Below are 21,246 nucleotides of genomic sequence, written 5' to 3'. Positions count from 1 at the left end.
GACCCAAAGGTCTCAATATTAATTAAACTGCTCTTATTGTGTTTATTACACAATTTAACAAGTTGGATAAATGTAGCAATGCAGAAACATGATTTAATTTGAGGGGTGAATTTGCTCATCCCCAAATGTGAAGGAGTTGAGGAAATGGTATAAAGTTATTTTTTGTTTCATTTATTTACTAGTGTCACAAGTGGACTTACATTAACACTGCAATGAAGTTACTGAGAAAATCCCCTAGTCGCCACATTCCGGTGCCTTTTCGGGTACACTGAGGGAGAATTTCGCACAGCCAATGCATCTAACCAGCACGTCTTTTGGACTGTGGGAGGAAACCGGAGCACCTGGGGTGAACGTGCAAACTCCACACCGATGCGGGAATTGAACCTGGGTGCCTAGTGCTGTGAGGCAGCAGTGCTAACCACTGTGCTACCGTGCTGTCAGGACACAGAAATATGGTTTTTAATGTGTAAATGTGAGGGGTGAATTTGTCCATAGCTCACCCCCAATGTGAAGGAGTTGGGGACATGGTATGAAGTCACTTTGGCAAGAAGAACATAAGAAACAGAATAAAATAAAAGGTGCAATTCTATCAGGGACAGGAGCAAAAATGATTGAAGATGGCAAGGCAGTTTGAGAGAGCTGCCAATAAAGGAGTGCCTGAGTTTTATAAGTGGAAGCATTAGTTACAAAAGTTGGAACTTAAAATTACCCTGTATAAAACACTGGTTCAGTCTCCACCAGAGTATTGCATCTATTCTGGTCACCACACTTTCAGAAGGATGAGTAGGCATTGGAGAGAATGAGATAGGAATACCAGATTAGGTCCACTGGATGAGGGAGTTTCAACTACATGGATAAATTAGAGAAGCTGGGGCTGTTCTTCATGGAGAAGAGAAGGTTGGGAGGAGATTTGATAGAAGTGAAAGGTCTGGAGACTATATTGAGAGAAGGTGTTCCCATTAACAGAAGGATCAACAACCAGATGACACTGATTTAAGATGATTGGCAAAAGAAGCAATGTTGATATGAGGAAAGCCATTGTAACATTGAGAATGTTTAGGATCCGGAACACACTGAGAGTGCAGTGATGGCAGATTCAATTGATATTTTCTAAAGAGAATTGAATCATTATCTGGAAAGGAAAAGTGTGCAAGGCTGTGGAGAAAAGCAGAGGATGGACACAAAGTAAATTGCTCCTCAGAGAGCCATCACAGATGCAATGGGCTGAATGGCCTCGTTCTGCACTGTAACCATTCCCTGATTTTATGGTTCATCAAATGATAGAATCTGTGGATATTATAGATCTTATCAGATAGAGCCAGTGGATATAATAAATTCCATAGGATGAATCCAGTGGGTGGTATAGATTCTATAGGGTGAACCCAGTGGGTGGTATAGATTCTATAGGGTGAACCCAGTGGGTGGTATAGATTCTATAGGGTGAACCCAGTGTGTGGTATAGATTCTATAGGGTGAATCCAGTGGGTGGTATAGATTCTATAGGGTGAATCCAGTGGGTGGTATAGATTCTATAGGGTGAATCCAGTGGGTGGTATAGATTCTATAGGGTGAATCCAGTGGGTGGTATAGATTCTATAGGGTGAATCCAGTGGGTGGTATAGATTCTATAGGGTGAATCCAGTGGGTGGTATAGATTCTATAGGGTGAATCCAGTGGGTGGTATAGATTCTATAGGGTGAACCCAGTAGGTGGTATAGATTCTATAGGGTGAATCCAGTGGGTGGTATAGATTCTATAGGGTGAATCCAGTGGGTGGTATAGATTCTATAGGGTGAATCTTATCTATTGGGTTTTTTTGCTGCTTTAAATTGGGCCCTTGCTTTGGTCCCGCCCCCTGGGTGTGATTGGCGGCGGCTGCGGGGTCAGGGTTGAGTCGGGGTCAGAGTTGAGGCGGCGACAAGGAGACAGAGAGAGAGAGAGGGAGCCATGTCCCATTGCCGGCAACACGGTGAGGGGGAGAGGGGAGAGGGGAGAGAGGGGGCTGGGGAACGAGGGGAGGGGGACACGGACACGGTGAGGGGGGAGAGCCCGGGGGGAGAGGGGGAACCGGGGAGAAAACCCACGGAGGGGGGCGGCGCGCGCCGGGGGGAGAGAGTGCGGGGAACGGGCGGGGGGAAGGGGGGAGGCGCTGTGAAGGTGAGGAGGGAATGGAGGGTGAGGGTGCTGAGGGTGAGGGTGCTGGGCCCACTGTGTCCCCAGGTGGTGAGGGGGGGGGGGGAGTGGTGTATTATTGTCACGTGTATTCACATACAGTGAAAAGTATTGTTTCTTGTGCGCTATACAAAGCATGCCGTTCATAGAGAAGGAAAGGAGAGAGTGCAGAATGTAGTGTTACAGTCACAGGGTGTAGAGAAAGATCAACTTAGTGCGAGGTAGGTCCATTCAAAAGTCTGACAGCAGCAGGGAAGAAGCTGTTCTTGAGTCTGTGGGTATGGGACCTCAGACTTTTGTATCTTTTTCCCAAAGGGGATGGGAAAGATGGGGTGTGGGAGGTGGTGAGGGGGTGCCAGGATAACCCTGGGGTAGTGTTTGTGTGGGTGAGCCTGGGCCAGTTGCTGTCTCACAGCACTAGGAAGCTACCTGCCTGCGCCATAGCTATACAAATGGTATTTTCCACTATCAGTCCAGCCTATCACACAATTGAGCAATGTTTCTGTGTCAGAGCAATGCCAGGTACAAAGGCTGCACATCCCCACAATTAGCTGATCAAATCAAACAGCACCTACCTCAGACGTTAGTAAGAGTGCAGACGGGCACTCCACCAGCCTGAGAGTGCAATATCTAAAAACTAAACATCTATCTGTGCGCTTGCTGTCCAATCACAGGAGGGCCAGAAGGCACCATGAAATGCCCTTGGAAAACGAGATTAAGGAAAATCCCAAGGCGTTTTGCATTGTATAATGAGCAAGAGGGTAGCTCAGAAACAGGTAGGCACACTCTAGGGCAAAGCTAAGGACATGGGGTAAACTGGCATGAGTTGGATTAAAGAGACGAAGACACGCATTTCTTAAACATGGTGCAGTGCCCCAGGGTGCAGCAGCCCAGGGTACAGTGGCGGAACTGCTTGCTACAGCTGCTGCTGATAGTTGGGGTGAGTGAGGAGTCCTGCGGACGTCGAGGGATCGTGCTTGGCAGCCAGGAGTCAGTGTGGGAGGAACAGGCTTTGGGCCTAGCTGTGCTGAGGCTGGAAACCTTGTCGCCACCAAGATGAAATGGCGAGAAAGTTCGGGACAGTCGGAGAGTTCCACAGGGAGACTAAGGCTTGTTCGGCTAATGTAGCGATTCAGTATTTTCATTACAGTGAACAAGATTGAAGATGATCTTGTTGTCCCAGTATTGAACACAGTGGGGCAGTCAAATCATTCAGAACCTTCAGCAACATACTACAGTTAGAGTAACCAGCTGCTAAACCATTCAGAAGCTGTGAAAGTTATTGAAGGAACACTTTTAGTGCCACAACCATAATAAATTGCAGAATGGGACAGGTTTTACAAGCGGGACCAACTGGAGGGCGAAAACGTTATTAAATTTGTCACGACTTTCAAAGCTTGGCAGAATTTAGTGATTTTTGGAGCTTTCCTACAGGAGGTGCTGCCGGACAGTCTGATTTGTGGGTTGCTGCAGGAAGAAATTAGGTGAAGGTTGTTAATGGAGAATTTCAATTTCAAAAAGGACCTAAGGTCGCAGTATCCATGGGACGGGCTGCTGCAGAAACTTCACACTTACACATGGGAGCAACAGTGTACAGGATGGTAGACGCCCGAGGAAGTCGATCGAAGACCAAGGGGGGGTTGTCAGTGTGGTAAAAAGGGCCACGTGGGGATCCGTGACTGGATGAGAGGAGCTCAGTGTTGGAGCTGAGGAAGAACAGGTCAAATTGCCCACAATTATCGAGCATCAGGGTCTCAGGAAGAGGTGAAACAGAAGCGACTGGGCTCCACAACCAGGAGGAAGTGATGAGCGGCTAATGTTGAAGGGGACAAGGAATTGGCAAAAAGGAACTGACGGAGAAATTGAAATTTAAGCTGACTGTGTTGTCAGTCCATGTTTTAAAGTTTATTTATTAGTGTCACAAGTAAGGCTTACATTAACACCGCAATGAAGTTTCTGTGAAAATCCCCTTGTCACCACATTCCTGTTCAGGTACACTGAGGGAGAATTTTGCGTGGTCAACGCACCTAACCAGCATGCCTTTTAGACTGTGGGAGGAAACTGGAGCACCCGGAGGAAACCCATGCAGAAATGGGGAGAACATGCAGACTTCGTACAATGACCCAAGCTGGGAAATGAACCCAGGTCTCTGGCTCAATGAGGCAGCAGTGCTAAACACTGTGTCCTGGGCTATCCCGGTGATGAAGGGTGTGACGCACAAATTGGAAGGGAAGGCGGTGAGGATGGCCGTGGACGTGGGGGGTGTCACTGATTACAGAGTCTATATGTAAAGAGAAACTGAATCATCTTCCCTGAAACCCATAAATACTGTTCTGAGAACATATACGGATCAGGTGGTGCCTTTTGAAGGTTTATGTGTCCACCCTGGTGCAGCTGAGGGAGCAGTGTGCATGTCTCCCCTTGTACCCCATGAAAAGGAATTACCCTGCGTTTGGAGGGCTCGGATGAAGGAATCGAGACTAAATTGTGAAGCAGTAAACAGACTCCTAGGAGCTCGTTGGGGCCTGGCTGAAATATTTGAGCAGATATTAGGAGGTGTTTAAAGGAACCCTGGGGAAAATGAAAGGTGTGAAGGTGAAGATACAGCTGAAACTGAGACTTACCCCAGGAGCATGCAGCCTGGTCAGTACCGTATGCAACTAGACACAAAGTGGAGGCTGAACTGATTGGTAGAGTTGGGGAGTGGACCACTGCAATAGTCCCTGTCATGAAGATCGATGGATCTGTGAGACTGTGTGGGAACCCAAACTTATGCGTGGAACAGTATCTGTTAACCCTCATCAAGAATCTCTTTAGTAGCCTGGCAGATGGATCTTTCCCAGGCATATCTGCAAATGGGGGTTTATTTATTTTATTTATTTATCAGTCACAAGTAAGGTTTACATTAACCCTACAATGAAGTTACTGTGAAATTTCCCTAGTCGCCACACAGCGGTGCCTGTTTGGGTTGATGCACCCTAACCGGGTGAGGATTCACAACTGTTGTTAATGATTGTCACCCAGAAAGAATTGGTTCGCTATAAGTGACTATCTTTTGGAATTACATTGGCTCCAGCAGTTTTTCAGGGGACAGTGGAGCAAATTCTGAGTGGTCTTCGGGGGGTGCAGTGTCACTGAGATGACATTAATCACAGGTGCCACTGATGAGGAAGATTTAGGTAATCTGGAAGAGACACTGAAAAGGCAGCAAGAACACAGACAAACGCAAATGATTCAGGGTCTCGTTGGAGCACTTGGGTCATGTCATCAGTAGTGAGGGTTTGTGTACGGCTCTGAAGAAACCGGGAGTTATCACAAAGGTGCCCAAGCTGGGGAATGTGTCCCAGTTGAGGTCCTTTTTGGGACTGATCAATTTTTATAGCTGGTTTGTGCCGGAGCTAGTTACGGTATTGAAGATTCTGCATTGGCTACTGATGAGAGGTCAGATATGGCACTGGATGCCAGAATGTGAGAAGACTTGCCAAAAGGCAAAAGAGGCATTAAAGGAGCCTGGGGTTTTGATACACTTAAACCCAGAGTTACCTCTTCGGCTGGCATGTGACACGTCACCAGTATTAAAGTTCAGGGTCAGTTTTTTATAGAGCCCACCTGGATCATAAGTTTTGTATCTTGGATTTGGTTAGGATAAGCTTGAGATGTTTCACTTTAGGTATGATTCCAATAACCCAGTAGGGAGCTTTTCTCAGACTTTATTTAAGAATATAGTTAACATGTATAGTGTAAAAATTACCAAGAACTTTTATCAATTACAGACAAGCCAAAACAGCCACTATGATGTATAACCCTTAACAAATATATCTAATGTGTTCCAATCAAACCACTCCCATAAACAAAAAAAATCCCTTTTGTCACCGGTGTAACACAGCAAAGATTAATGATCACGTGATACTGGAATTGAGTCCTTTAGATAAAATCTACAGTTCTCTGGATAGACTCAGAACAGCTTCCCAGAACCCCAGGTTGGGGCACCAACAGCACATTTTCCAATCCAGGAACACATTTAGCTAACCTGCATAATTTCCAAAACCGGGGAGGAAGAGAGAGAGAGACTGCTTGTCTGCTTGCCGTCCCTTCTAAAACTCAAACCTAACCTGCAGCTCAGAACTGAAAAAAAACCTCATCGCCTGACCTGCCAACCAGTTTTTCTCCTAGCGATGCAGAGTCACAAATATCCCAGCAAAACTAAACAAACTTCCTGATTAAGCAGCAATTAAAGGACATCTCCAAACAAGCTGGCAACAAAATAACATCAGCTCAGTCTGTGAGCTCAGAGGTCATGATTTTTAAAAAAAAAGCCTTTTCTTAAAGGTTCACTGCGCAGTGTGGGAGCTGTTCTCTCCCAAGTAAGGGCCAATGGGGAAGATCGACCACTTTTGTATCTTGGTCACTCTCTAAGGCAGAAGGAAATTATTCCCAAATGGAGGAGACAGCACTGAGTATCAGCTTTGGACTGGGGAAGTTTCCCCAATTCCAGTATGGCTGGAAATCTGTCCCCTCGAGGGACCACATAGAACATTACAGCTCAGAAACAGGCTTTTTGGCCCTGCTTGTCTGTGCTGAACCATTTTGTTTGCCTAGTCCCACTGACCTGTGCTTGAACTATATCCCTCCACACCCCTCTAATCCATGTACCACACGTGAATTTTTACCCCTATTTGGGTATCCCATCAATCTCAGCTGTGAGGTTACAAATGTGGGCAATGACCATGTCATTGACAGTGTTGAGATCTGTTATCGCCAGTCGGACCTACACACCAACGCAGGCACACTATCGAGACTGCTTTTGCCGGGGGACAGAGAGGATGCCAAGGGAGGGTGAAGGGAATGTATTTTTCACAGGAAAATAAACAGCTGTGAATGTTAAACAAGCCACAGGAAAGGGCCCCACACCGAATTGGGTGATAGACCTTGTCTGGAGGGAAATGACTTATCACAAGAAGGACCCCAAAATGAGGCTCTGTTTGAACCAAATGTCAGTATGGACAGCTGCTGTTGTGAGCTGTGCGGGTTATTATCCCAACGGCATTGAGGAGGAAGGTGCTGGAGCTGCTGTATCAAGGGCACCCAAAGGTGGTATGGATGAAGAAGGTGGCCAAACACTGAAGCTGATATACAGGAGAAAGCAGGAGCGTCTGCCCCATGTTTCCAAATTCATAAAATACTGTCAGCGTTACTATTACATCCATGGGTATGGCCAAAAGGACCATGGGAAAGCGTCCATATCAATTTTGCTGGACCAGTGGGGAACTACATGTTACTCATGGCTGTGGACGCACACAAACAACTACAACTGGACTAGCTTGATGATGCGTTCACCAGGTTTGGCTCCCTGGAGCAGGTGCTAAGTGACAAGGGGGCTGCGGTTTGTGTTGTGGGAATTGGAAGAGTACGTGGAACTACATTGGGTTTGGGGTGTAAAATCTGCACCATGTCATCCCACAAACCGAACTGAGAACTTTCCAGAAAGATAAACTTGTTGCAGCGAGGAACTATGCATTGGGGAAATGGGTTCCGGCAATAAGACCGGCCAAAGACTGGATCCCTGACCTACAGCTGGAGACACGATGAGTTTCTGTGGTGTAGGTATGCAGACCGATTACTGGCAGCACCATATCCAGCAGGGGAGATGGAAGGGACTGGGGTGCAGAGTGACACCTTCAGCTGAAGAACCGGGAACACTAGTAGTGGTAGATCAAAGAATCCCCAAAGGCGGATTCCTCAGAGACATGATCACGAGAAAGAGACCAAAGGCCAGTCCCATTTCCCAGAAAACAACCTCCACAGAACCGTCATCTTCCTGAACCGATTGGTCTTGTCTCTGTAATGCCAAATGAATGTTTGTTTGTTACTGTCTGTAACATGTAAATAGTGAGTTGTTATTTCTGAATGGGGATTGCTGTTTGGAAGAGAGGAGCATTATGTACATGGGGTGGGGCCTCTTTTTAAGAGGATGGGTGGGGGGACCCAGGGTGAGGGCTTACCTGCTGGGGATCTGCCCCTACAGGTAGCTGAGATTGGCATTCAAGGAGGTCAGTTCATCAATAAACCCTGTTGTTCCCGTGGCTCACCTCAGTGCAAGTTTGGAGCTCCCAGGAGTCTCAGCAGTATCTATCAGGATGGCACATTCCCTTCCCTAGTGGTTTCTCTGACAATCTGTAATCGTTCCATGGCCACCATTACTGAGAGTGTCTTTATATTCCAGAATTTCTTGGATTCGTGTCATCATGAGGATGTGTAAGGTGCTATAGAAATGTAAACTCCCTCCTTTCCCCTCCTGTCTCAGTCTGATTTCTTCCCCTTGACTTTCAGGCAAAGACAAGGTCATTTTTGTCACCAAAGAGGACCATGAAGCTCCCAGCAGCGCGGAGTTAATAGCAGATGATCCCAACGACCCTTACGAAGACCACGGTGAGTGTGTGTTGAGTGGCTCCTCGTTACAGAACCTCTGTGAGCTTTCGCAGGGGCCAATCAGTCAGTTCCGAGTCCCAGACTGGATCCCTCCGCCATTGGCAGCCGTGCCTTCAGCCGCCTGGTCCCTGTGCTCTAGAATTCCACCCCAACCTCCCCCGCTTCCTCCTGAACCCTCTCCGCCCACCTCCCACCCCCGCTCCCTCTCCGCCCCACCCCCGCTCCCTCTCCGCCCCACTCCTCCTCCAAGGCGATACTTAACCTTCTTCTTTAACAAAACTTTTGAAGACCTGTCCTAATTTTGCCTCATTTACCCTCCCGTGGCACACCTTGAGGCATTTTACTCTGAGTTGCTATTGAAATGCAGGGTGTGTTGTTGATACTTTTTCAAGTGTAACTCACTCAGGCTTCTTTGCCTGTGGTTGGGGAATGGGGTGGGGGTGATGGGAGGAATCCCATCAACCTGGTGAATTGTTGCTTCCTTGGCCCACATGTCCTGGTACAGGACCTGAACACAGCTTCTGCTCCAGAGAGAGGAAAGGTACGCAGTGTACCACATTAGCCCCACCAGTGGTGAGTGAAGCAGTGATGTCTTGTCAGGGTGGCCATTGCCTGGTGTTTATGTGGTTCGAATCCAGCTGGTACACAGCATATCACTCATACCTGGTGTAGGTAGGTCTGCATGGCCTCATGAGTTGAATTGTGAATGAACAGTTATCAGTAGACAACCCCATCCTGACATTAATCAGCTGAAGGTGTTTGAGTCGCAGTCACTGTCCTGAGGAACCTGGTCTGCCCTCTCGGCTGTGTATAAACGGTTCCAGGGAACTGTGCTGACATGAGTGAGTATGTAACTGCCTGTGTCCAATATCAGAAAAATATAAACTAATTATCTGGTCATTGCTGTTTGTAGACTCGAGTACAATCATACAGTAGAGAAGGAGGCCCTTTGGCCTGTCCTGCCTGTGAGGGCTGTTTGAAGGAGTGATCCGATTAGTCCCACTCCTCTTACCCCCACTCCTCTTACCCCCACTCCTCTTACCCCCAAAGCTCTGAGAATGTTTCCTGTCAGATATTTCTCCCGTTATTGACTCTGCAGCCACCGCTCCCTCAGGTAGCGCATTCCAAATGAAAACAACTGGATCAGGAAAAAACAATCCCACAAACCTTTCCTCATGTCACCTCTGGTTGTCTTCAACTTCCTATTCTCTGTTTCTAAACCCTCCTTCCCTGGGAAACACTCTATCTCTTCATTTACTCTATCCAAACCTTTATGATTTTGAAAATCTCCATCAAACCTGCCCTCAGCTTTCTCTCGGGACAACAATCCCAGCATCTCCAGTCTCTCCACATTAACTGAAGTTCCTCAGCCCTGGTCCCATTCGAATATATCTCCTCTGTCCTCAACGTTCTTCTTAAGCTGCAGTGTCCACAATCAGACACAGTTGTTTAGCAGGGGCCGACCTGCTGAAGTATAAAGAACAAACATAACTTCCTTGCTTTTGTTAAATCCAAGGATCCCTTCTGCCTTCTGAGCTAGTCTTGTTATCTTCAAAGATTTGTGCAAATACATCTCCATTTCTATCTTGTCATTTACCACCTGATTTGATTTGGGCACAGTAAAAAGTCTCACAACACCAGGTTAAAGTCCAACAGGTTTATTTGTTGTCACGAGCTTCTGGAGCACTGATCCTTCATCATTCACTCACCCAATGAAGGGGCAGTGCTCCAAAAGCTCGTGGCACGAAATAAACCTGTTGGATTTTAACCTGGTGTTGTGAGACTTTGTACTGTGCCCACCCCAGTCCAATGCTGGCATCTCTACATCATGATTTGATTCATTATTGTCACAATTATTGGGAAACGGTGAAAAGTATTGTTTCTTGCATGCTATACAGACAAAGCGTACCATTCATAGAGAAGGAAATGAGAGGGTGCAGAATGTAGTGTTGCAGTCATAGCTAGGGTGTAGAGAAAGATCAACTTAAAGTAAAGTAGATCCTTCAAAAGTCTAGCAGCAGGGAAGAAGCTTTTCTTGAGTTGTTTAGTTTGTGTCCTCAGACTTTTGTATCTTTTTCCCGATGGAAGAAGGTGGAATAGAAAATGTCGGGGTACACGGGGTCCTTAATTATGCTGGCTGCTTTTCCCGAGGCAGTGGGAAATGTAGACAGAGTCAATGGATGGGAGGCTGGTTTGTGTGATGGATTGGGCTACATTCACAACCTTTTGTAGTTTCTTGCAGTCTTGAGCAGAGCAGGAGCCCAGACCGAGCTGTGATACAACCAGAAAGAATGCTTTCTATGGGGCATCTGTAAAAGTTGGTGAGAGTCGTAGCTGACATGCCAAATTTCCTTAGTCTTCTGAGAAAGTAGATGTGTTGGTGGGCTTTCTTAATTATAAAATCAACATGGGAGGACCAGGAAGGTTGGTGATCTGGACACTTAAAAACTTGAAGCTTTCGACCGTTTTTACTTCGTCCCCGTTGACGTAGACTGGGGCGTTTTCTTTTGAGCATCGTGAAGTCGATGACGATCCATTTTGTTGACATTGAGGGAGAGATTATTGTTGCACCAGTTCACCAGATTCTCTATCTCATTCCTGTACTCTGTCACGTCATTGTTTGAGATCCGACCCACTACAGTGGTGTCGTCAGCAAATTTGAAAATTAAAGTAGGAGGGGAATTTGGTTGCACAGTCATAGTGTATAAAGAGTGTGGTAGGGGGCTGAGAACCCCCGCCTTGTGGGGCACCGGTGTTGAGGATGATCGTGGAGGGGGTTGTTGCCTATCTTCACTGACTGCAGTCTGTGGGTCATAAAGTTGAGAATCCAGTCGCAGAAGGAGGAGCTGAGCCCCAGGTCTTAGGCAAACTGTAGTGGAGGCAGGTAATCTCGGAGGCAGGAATTGATTTATGCCATGAAGCACTTCGTAATAAGAACATAACATAAGAAACAAGAACAGGAGTCGGCCATCTGGCCCCTGGAGCCTGTTCCACCATTCAATATGATCATGGCTGATCGTTTTGTGGCCTCAGCTCCACTTCTCCACCCACTCACCATCACCCTTAATTCCTTTATAGTTCAAAAATTTATCTATCCTTGCTTTAAAAACATTCAATGAGGGAGCGTCATCTGCTTCACTGGGCAGGGAATTCCATAGATTCACAACCCTTTGGGTGAAGAAATTCCTCCTCAACTCAGTCCTAAATCTATGTCCCCTAGTTCTCATTTCATCTGCCAGTGGAAACAGCTTCCCTGCTTCTATCTTCTCTATTCCCTTCGTAACTTTATACATTTCTATAAGATCTCCCTTCATTCTTCTGAATTCCAGTGAGTATAGCCCCAGTCTACTCAGTCTCTCCTCATAAGCCAATCCTCTCAACTCTGGAATCACCCTAGTGAATCTCCTCTGCACCCCCTCCAGTGCCAGTATATCCTTTCTCAAGTAAGGAGACCAAAACTGTACACAATACTCCAGGTGTGGCCCCTTCAGCACCTTATACAGCTGCAACATAACCTTGCTGTTTTTAAACTCCATCCCTCTAGCAATGAAGGACAAAATTCCATTTGCCTTCTTAATTAGTTGCTGCTCCTGCAAACCAACTTCTTGAGATTCCTGCACAAGGACACCCAGATCCCTCTGCACAACAGCATGCTGCAATTTTTTACCATTTAAATAATAGTCCATTTTGCTGTTATTCCTACCAAAATGGATGACCACCTATTTACCAACTGATGGATGTAATGATGGATGTAAAGTTTAAAATCAGCTTATATTACTTTATCTAAACCTGTGGTGTCCTGGGAGTGTTCAATGGCAGAATGGTTTAGAGGAACCTTTACTCTGTATCTAATCCTGTTCTGTACTTGGGGGAGTGTTTGATGGGGGGACAGTGTAGAGGGAGCTTTACTCTGTATCTAACCCCGTGCTGTACCTGTCCTGGGAGTGTTTGATGGGGACAGTGTAGAGGGAACTTTACTCTGTATCTAACCCCGTGCTGTACCTGTCCTGGGAGTGTTTGATGGGGGACAGTGTAGAGGGAGCTTTATTCTGTATCTAACCCCGTGCTGTACCTGTCCTGGGAGTGTTTGATGGGGACAGTGTAGAAGGTGCTTTTTCTGTGCTTGGCACAGAGAATACTATGTGAAAGACGCCTTGTTACAGAAGCCCAGTTCCGAAATCTTGTAGCCACAGTATTTATAATGACTCGTCCAGCTCAGAATGTTTTTTGACATTTGCTGATGAAGCAGTGTTACTTCTGAAAATTACACATCTAATCACCTCAATTACTGAGGGCTAAAGACAATCTCATTTTCCCAAAGCAATATTGGATTCAATTCTAAAACAAAAGTGGGTGGCACAATGGCACAGTGGTTAGCACTGCTGCCTCACAGTGCTAAGGACCCGGGTTTGATTCCCAGCTTGGGTCACTGTTTGTGCAGAGTCTGCACATTCTCCCCGTGTCTGCATGGGTTTCCTCCGGGTAGTCCGGTTTTCTCCCACAGTCCGAAAGACTTGCTGGTTAGGGTGCATTGGCCGTGCTAAATTCTCCCTTAGTGTACCCGAACGCTCGCCGGAGTGTGGCGACTGGGGGATTTTCACAGTAACTTGATTGCAGTGTTAATGTAAGCCTACTTGTGACTCTAATAAATAAACTTTAAAGTCACATACTGCAGATGTTGGAAATCTGAAATAAAATGCTGTAAGTACTGAGCTGGTTGGGCAGCAGCTGTGGAGACAGAATTAGGGTTAATGTTTTGAGTCTATGACCTCGCAACAGGAATCGCTAATTCTCAGATTTCAGAATGTTGTCTCACTGGCTCAGGAAATCAAAGTAAACTGCAAGTCATTTTAAACATTGACACACTGCAACGTATCGCTGGCCACAAGATGGCACCAAAGGCTGTGTTTAGTTATTTCAGTAAGAAGTCTCACAGCACCAGGTTAAAGTCCAACAGGTTTATTTGGTAGTACAAGCCACTAGCTTTCGGACCGCTGCCCCTTCAGGTAAGTGGGAGTTCTGTTTACAAACAGGGTATATAAAGAGACAAACTCAATTTACAAAATAATGGTTGGAATGTGAGTCTTTACAGGTAGTCAAGTCTTAAAGGTACAGACAATGTGAGTGGAGAGAGGGTTAGGCACAGGTTAAAGAGATGTGTATTGTCTCCAGACAGGACAGTTAGTGAGATTTTTCAAGCCCAGGTAAGTTGTGAGGGTTACAGATAGTGTGACATGAATCCTCGTGTGTGCGGAACTTGGCTATCAGTCTCTGCTCAGCGACTCTGCGCTGTCATGTGTTGTGAAGGCCGCCTTGGAGAATGTTTACCCGAAGATCAGAGGCCGAATGCCCATGACCGCTGAAGTGTTCGCCAACAGGAAGGGAACAGCCTTGCCTGGTGATTGTCAAGCAATGTTCATTCATCCGTTGCAGCATCTGCATGGTCTCCCCAATGTATCAAGCCTCGGGACATCCTTCCCTGCAGCGTATCAGGTAGACAACGTTGGCCGAGTTGCAAGAGTATGTACTGTGTACCTGGTGGATGGTGTTCTCACGTGAGATGTTGGCATCTGTGTCAATGATCCGGCATGTCTTGCAGAGGTTGCTGTGGCAGGGTTGTGTGGTGTTGTAGTCACTGTTCTCCTGAAGGCTGGGTAGTTTGCTGCGAGCAATGGTCTGTTTGAGGTTGTGCAATTGTTTGAAGAGAAGAAGTGGCCTTGGCGAGATGTAACCCCCACAACTTGCCTGGGCTTGCAAAATCTCACTAACTGTCCTGGTTGGAGACAATTCACATCTCTTTAACCTGTGCCTAACCCTCTCTCCACTCACATTGTCTGTATCTTTAAGACTTGATTACCTGTAAAAACTTGCATTCCGACCATTATTTTGTAAACTGACTTTGTGTCTTTATATGTCCTGTTTGTGATCAGAACTCCCACTCACCCGATGAAGGGGCAGAGCCCCGAAAACTCGTGTTACCAAATAAACCTGTTGGACTTTAACCTGGTATTGTGAGACTTCTTACTGTGTTTACCCCAGTCCAACGCCGGTACCTTCACATTTTAGTCACTTCCCCAGGCTGCCTCACATTGTGTTCTGATTGTGGATCTGACATTGATTCTGAAGATTATCACCGTTCATAAATGGGGCAGGTCAGCTGGAATGGTTTGTGGATCCAAATCCCATCGGAGTATTCATCCATAACCTAGACTTACGCTGCTGCTGTGCTGCGGGGGGGAGTGCTGCGCTGCTGCTGCGGCGCGGGGGGGGGGGGGGGGGGGGAGTGCTGCGCTGCTGCTGCGGCACGGGGGGGGGGGGGGGAGTGCTGCGCTGCTGCTGCGGCACGGGGGGGGGAGTGCTGCGGGGGGAGTGCTACGCTGCAGTGTGGGGTGGGAGAGTGCTACGCTGCTGCTGCGGCGCGGGGGGGGGAGTGCTGCGCTGCTGCTGCGGCGCGGGGGGGGGAGTGCTGCGCTGCTGCTGCGGCGTGGGGGGGGGAGTGCTGCGCTGCTGCTGCGGCGTGGGGGGGGAGTGCTGCGCTGCTGCTGCGGCACGGGGGGGGGGAGTGCTGCGCTGCTGCTGCGGCGCGGGGGGGGGAGTGCTGCGCTGCTGCTGCGGCGCGGGGGGGGGGGGAGTGCTGCGCTGCTGCTGCAGTGTGGGGTGGGAGAGTGCTACGCTACCAGAGCTCTGTCTTTTGGGTGAGGTTTTAAATCATAAGATTTATGACCATCTTAACTGTCTCTAAGATAGTCATAAAGAATCCCATTACTCCATCTCTAAGCAGAGCCCAGTGTCCAGGTCCATACTTATCTCTGAAGCAGCATCACTAACACACACAGGATCTAGTCATTCTGGGATCTTGCTCTCCCCAAACCGGATGCTGCATTTCCATAGCACCTTTCACACCTGGGAATTTCTCAAAGCTCCTCATGGCCAATGGAGTACTTTTGCCGTGTAGCCAATCTTCATCTGAGGCAGCCCCTCCGGAGTCGAGGGAGACTCGATTCCAAACTAAAAATGAGGTCACTGAGGGGTCCAGTGCATGACTGACAGTCTCTGGCGGGGGGCTGGCTGGCTGGGTGGGTGGGGTGCCCGGGTAGGCACTGTGTCTGGATGTGCTGCCCGCTTGGGTGGATGGGTGCCTAGGAAGATGCCCGGGTTGCTACCCTTTCACTCTTGACACTTGGCTTCAGTTTGCTCTGGGTGATGAAACTCCAGGCATTCAGCTCCTTCCCAATGTTTTCCCCCCACTCTGGGTAGTGTTGGGACAGAGATTTCCAGGGATTAGTGGTGCAGATCCTGCATTTTTTCATGGAGGCTTTGAGCTTGTCTCAGAAGTGTTTCCTCTGCCCTCCTGGGGATCACTCACCGTGTCGAAACTCCGAGTCAAGTGTGCCTCTCCCTACAGAGCTCCTGGAGTGTGGTCAGTGGTTATATACCAGTGACAAGGAAGGACTGTAGAAAAAGTGATAATCAGCCATGGATATCTAAGGAAATAAAGGAGGGTATCAAATTGAAAGAAAATGCATACAAAGTGGAGAAGATTAGTGGGAACCTAGAGGACTGGGAAATCTCTAAAGGTCAGCAGAAAGCCAAGAAAAAAGCTATAAAGAAAAGTAAGATGGATAATGAGAGTAAACTAGCTCAGAATATAAAAACAGATGCCAGCAACAACTCATATTTAGGTAGTACCACGATTGCAGTAAACCATCTCGAAACAAAAGATATTGTTGAGCCACACGAGATATCAGAACAGGGAACTAAAAACCTGGCCAAAGAGGCTGGTTTTAAGGAGCATCTTATAATAGGGAAGGGAGAGGAGAAGGAATTCCAGAGCTTGGGGACAACAGAAAGCACGGCCACCAGTGATAGAGAGATAGAAGTGGGCAGTGCTCAAGGGGCCAGAATTGGAGGAGAACAGAGATCTCAGCGGGGATGTAGCAGGGAGCTTGTGGGGCTGGAAGAGATCAGAGAGATGGGGAGAACGAGGGCATGGAGGGATTGAACTAGAAGCACGGGGGAAACTGCAGCAGTAAGGTGGGCAGATTAGGTGGTTAATGAAGCTTTCCGGGATATTTGCCTTTCTGGGACCAGGTTTAGAATACAAAAGCAGGGAGGTTATTCTCGAACTGTTTGAACACCAGATGAACCTCAGCTAGAGTACAGAGTATAGTCGTGGTCATCACATTACAGGAACAATGTGATCCCATCAGAAATACAGGTACAGATTGGGCAGAAATGGAGAATTTCAGCTAGAATGAAAAATTGAGTGGCTGGGTTGTTTTCTTTATAACAGGACCGGCTGGAGGGAGATTTAATTGAGGTAAAATTGAGAGATCTAGGTCGAGTTATCTGAATATACACACGAACAGACGGGGAATAGAGGGATATAAGCTGCTGGTCTAGATAGGACAATGTGATTGACGCAGGTTGGAGGGCTGAAGGGCTCTTCCTGTGCTGTACTGCTTTTTGTTCTTTGAATAGAAAGGACCTAGCTCCCTTAGCAGAGGCCAGTAAACAGGGCAATAATTGAAGATAATTGATAGGTTGAGGGAGTTAGGAAGGAATTATTTGGTGAGGGATCTGGAACTCACTGCCTGAAAGGGTTGTTGAGGGAGAAACACTCCACGTTGGAGAGTACTTGTGAACTTCAAGTGCATATCCTCCAGGGCAACCGGCTAAGAGTTGGATTGTGGGATTAGGCTGGGTAACCATTTTGTTCAGCTTGCATTGACAGGATGGGCTGAAGGGCCTCCCGTTGTGCAGTGAATTGCTTTATTGTTTAGTGTCACTGTAGAAAACACAGCAATGGTCCCCCCACATGCAGCAATGATCCCACCCCCCCCACACAGTACTGATTTCCATTACTCTGCATGTGAACAAGTACTTCCCAATTGAAGAATCTCTCCCCTTGTTCTGGTTTCCCCGTGTTCACTGCGGCAATAGTCTATATTTACCTTGCCCACTCCCTTCAGCACCTCCCTTAGATCACTACACATCCCATACTCCAGGGGTTACACACTGAGTCTCTGCAAACCACCCTCTCAGTTTAACCCAAGATATTCTGACAAATCAGCACGGCCCCTTCTCCAAGGTCAGTCTCTCCTTCCTGAAGTGCGGGGCCCATGATTGGGGCCAGTTACTCCAGGTGGAATCTGACCAGCTGACGATCATTTCCTGCGCTGTCATTCTCCCTGATTTGTGAGTTACTATCGTCTATCCTTTCCGCAGTCAGACTCCAGGCTGGAATGTAGGAGGAGAATGAGCCACTTCCTGCAGCTCGGAACAGAAGCTGCTCCATGGAGTTTCCCTATGCATCTGTGATTATCACTGTCGGAATCTGCAGTGTATAACTTAGTGGCAATCATTAAGAGGGAGTGAGGCAAGCCCGGAGATTGTTCAGATTCTTGGAATGTGTGCTGTTTATAGTTTGAGTTATCTCACTTTAGTCACTGCGTTCCTGAGCATCAAACACCTTTAACTCTTGGAGTCAAAGCCCTCCAATCCCCCCCCAACCCAGCCTTACCCAGTTGTAACAGACCAGACACTGTATGCTTTTACACTCTATTTTCTCATTCTATCTCTTGCCCACCAATCCCCACTTCCATCCCCATCCTCCCTTTGTTCAAGCACAGGATGTAAGTGTCACTGGCAAGGCTAACACGCAGCCTCCGTTCTGAGTGCTCCCTCCGTCCCGCTCCCCTTCGCCCCCCCCCCCCCCCCACTCCTCCTCCCTCCCTCCTCCTCCCCTCCCCCCCATTTCGCCCCACCACCCCACCCCCTCCTCACTTGACTTTTGTCCCTTCCACTTTCTTCTGGTTCCTGTTTCTTTCTCATTCACTCTCTCTTTCTCTCCCTTACATAAGAACATAAGAAATAGGAGCAGGATTAGGCCATCTAGCCCTTCGAGCCTGCCCCGCCGTTCAATAAGATCATGGCTGATCTGTCGTGGCTCAGTTCCACTTTCCTGTCTTCTCCCCATAACCCTTAATCCCCTTGCCTATCAAAAACCTATCTACCCGCGTCTTAAATATATTTAGCGAGGTAGCCTCCACCACTTCAATGGGCAGAGAATTCCAGAGATTCACCACCCTTTGAGTGAAGAAGTTCCTCCTCAACTCCGTTCTAAACTGCTCCCCCCCCCCTTTATCTTGAGGCTGTGCTCTCTAGTCCTACTGTCCTTTCTGAGCGGGAAGAGCCTCTCTGCCTCTATCCTATCCATCCCATTCATCATCTTATATGTCTCAATGAGATCTCCCCTCATTCTTGTAAACTCTAACAAGAACAAGCCTAGTTTATTCAGCCTCTCCTCATAGTTCAACCCCCTCAACTCCGGTATCAGCCTAGTAAACCTCCTCTGCACTCCCTCCAAGGCCAAAATATCCTTGTGTAAGTGCGGCGACCAAAACACACAGTACTCCAGCTGCAGCCTCACCAGTGCCCTATACAGCAACAGCAAGACCGCCCTACTTTTATATTCAATCCCCCTCGCTATGAAGGCCAGCATCCCATTAGCCTTCCTGACCACCTGCTGCACTTGCAGGCTGGGTTTTTGCGACTCATGCACAAGGACCCTGAGGTCCCTCTGCACCGTTGCATGCTGCAGCTTTTTGCCATGTAAGTAATAGTCCTTCCTGCCATTATTCCTACCAAAGTGGACCACCTCACACTTGCCAACATTAAATTCCATTTGCCAGTTCCTGGCCCATTCGCCCAGCCTATCTAGATCCCTCTGCAGACTTTCCACACCCTCTGCACAATTTGCTTTTCCACTCATCTTTGTGTCATCAGCAAATTTCGACACCCTACACTCAGCCTCCTCCTCCAGATCATCTATTTAGATGGTAAATAGCTGAGGCCCCAGTACCGACCCCTGGGGCACTCCACTAGTCACCAACCGCCAATCCGAATAGCACCCATAGCAAGACCTTTCTGGTGAATGGTCTTGTCATCAGTCACCCTTTACCTAATTGTGAAACAGAACAAACTCGAGGGGTAAGGAGTGACTGCAGGTCCCGTACTGGGTGGAAACCACCACACCTGAGCCTGATCTTAGGGTTAGGCATTGAAGCCGGTCGCTAACAGACAGCTTTCTGACTTCTCATTTCTCCTGAATGCAGTTTGGCAGCTGCTTACTAGCCCATCATACCTGTGCCAGCTCTTTAAAAGGGCTCTCCAAGTAATCCTACACTTTAATTCTTTCCCCAGAGCCCTCTAAAAGTTTAAGTATTTCTCCAATTCCTTTTGAAAGTTATTGAATCTGCTTCTACTGCCCTTTCTGGCAGCACCTTCCAGATCAGAACAACTTGCTGGGTAAACAAAGAAATTCTCCTTCTTTGCCATTTTGGTTCTTTTCACCAATTTGCTACTGAAAACAGTTCATAATTTGGAGCATCTTTTAATTCAGATTAACCTTCTCTGCTCTAAGGAGAAAAACAAAAAAAATTGCATTTCTGTAGCACCTTTTGCAACTGAAGAACGTTCCAAAGTGTCATGTGGCTAATAAGGATTTTTCCTTGATGGTCACTGTTGTAATGTGGGAAATACAAATTGTGGTAGGTAATTTGTACAGGGAAAGATCGGACAAATGGTGATGACCAGATAATCCGGTATTTCTGATGGTGATGTAGGAATAAATATTGGCTCCCGGGCACTGGGAGAAATACCCCGTCTCCTCTCTACCCTGAGATATTTTACATCCATCTAGGAGGACAGCAGCAGCCTTGGTTGAACATCACACCTTCTAAAAGCTTGTCACGTGGGTGACGGGAAGTAGCACAGAATGAGGCCATTCAACCTGTTCTACGTAGACAGGTGCTGACTGGGATCATTCTGTGCCGTACTCCACGCCCATTTGTAATCCGTTTCTTAAAATATATTTGCAGGTTTGATCTTGCCGAATGGTGACATCAACTGGAATTGTCCGTGCCTGGGGGGCATGGCCAGCGGACCATGTGGGGAGCAGTTTAAGTCCGCCTTCTCCTGTTTCCACTATAGTAAGGAAGAGGTGAAAGGCTCTGATTGCCTGGAGCAGTTTCGAACGATGCAGGAATGCATGCAGCGATATCCAGACCTCTACCCGCAGGATGAAGAGGTGGAGGCGGACGAGGAGGCCAGCAAAGTGAGCAGCGATCTCCCAGCGCAAGAGATACCAGCCTCTCAGAGCCAGGAATCCAGCTAATCGGAGAATGCTGAGGGTCCTCCTGTTCCCCAGACCACCCTCCCCTTCAGCCCCTCCGCTTCCACCCCCCTCCCCCCCCAACCATCTCTCCAAATCTTCAAACCAGCATCAAACAGCAGAGAGATGCTGCTAACTCTTGTTACCAAATGTGTTATTTTAATCTGTGGAGGGGGTCCTTTTTATGCTGCTATCTGGAAGGGGGGATCGGGAGAGGAGGGGGCATGAAACGCATCAGATTTGGGGATGCAGGGTCTCATGCTGAGGGTCTTTACCTGGTAAGCGGCACCTTAGCTCCAAATGTTCACTGTGGGGACCAGGCTTTGTGTTGCTGCACAAGGAGGGAGTGGACTTCTCAACGTGGTGGAGGAAGGTTTGATTCTGGGATTGCACTGTCAGCTGTTACCCGGTGTAACAACCTCCCTCTAAACAAATACATTCTAGTAAATTAAAGATATTTTTACCTTGTA

General features: G+C 47.7%; 1 protein-coding gene across 1 annotated transcript; it reads left to right on the top strand.

Moving 5' to 3' along the window:
• The first annotated feature begins 1,883 nt into the window (after window positions 1-1,883).
• Window positions 1,884-21,246, top strand: LOC145362942 (mitochondrial intermembrane space import and assembly protein 40-like). Its single transcript, XM_080218621.1, has 3 exons — window positions 1,884-1,969; window positions 8,503-8,601; window positions 20,484-21,246. Exons 1-3 carry the CDS (start codon window positions 1,948-1,950, stop codon window positions 20,777-20,779), a joined length of 417 nt encoding a protein of 138 aa, XP_080074747.1. The 5' UTR covers window positions 1,884-1,947; the 3' UTR covers window positions 20,780-21,246.

The sequence above is a fragment of the Carcharhinus amblyrhynchos genome, chromosome 3 (genome assembly GCF_965287045.1).
Source record: "Carcharhinus amblyrhynchos chromosome 3, sCarAmb.v2.hapA, whole genome shotgun sequence".
In the NCBI taxonomy this organism is placed as follows: Eukaryota; Metazoa; Chordata; class Chondrichthyes; order Carcharhiniformes; family Carcharhinidae; genus Carcharhinus; species Carcharhinus amblyrhynchos.
This window is presented reverse-complemented; position numbering and strand designations above follow the sequence as displayed.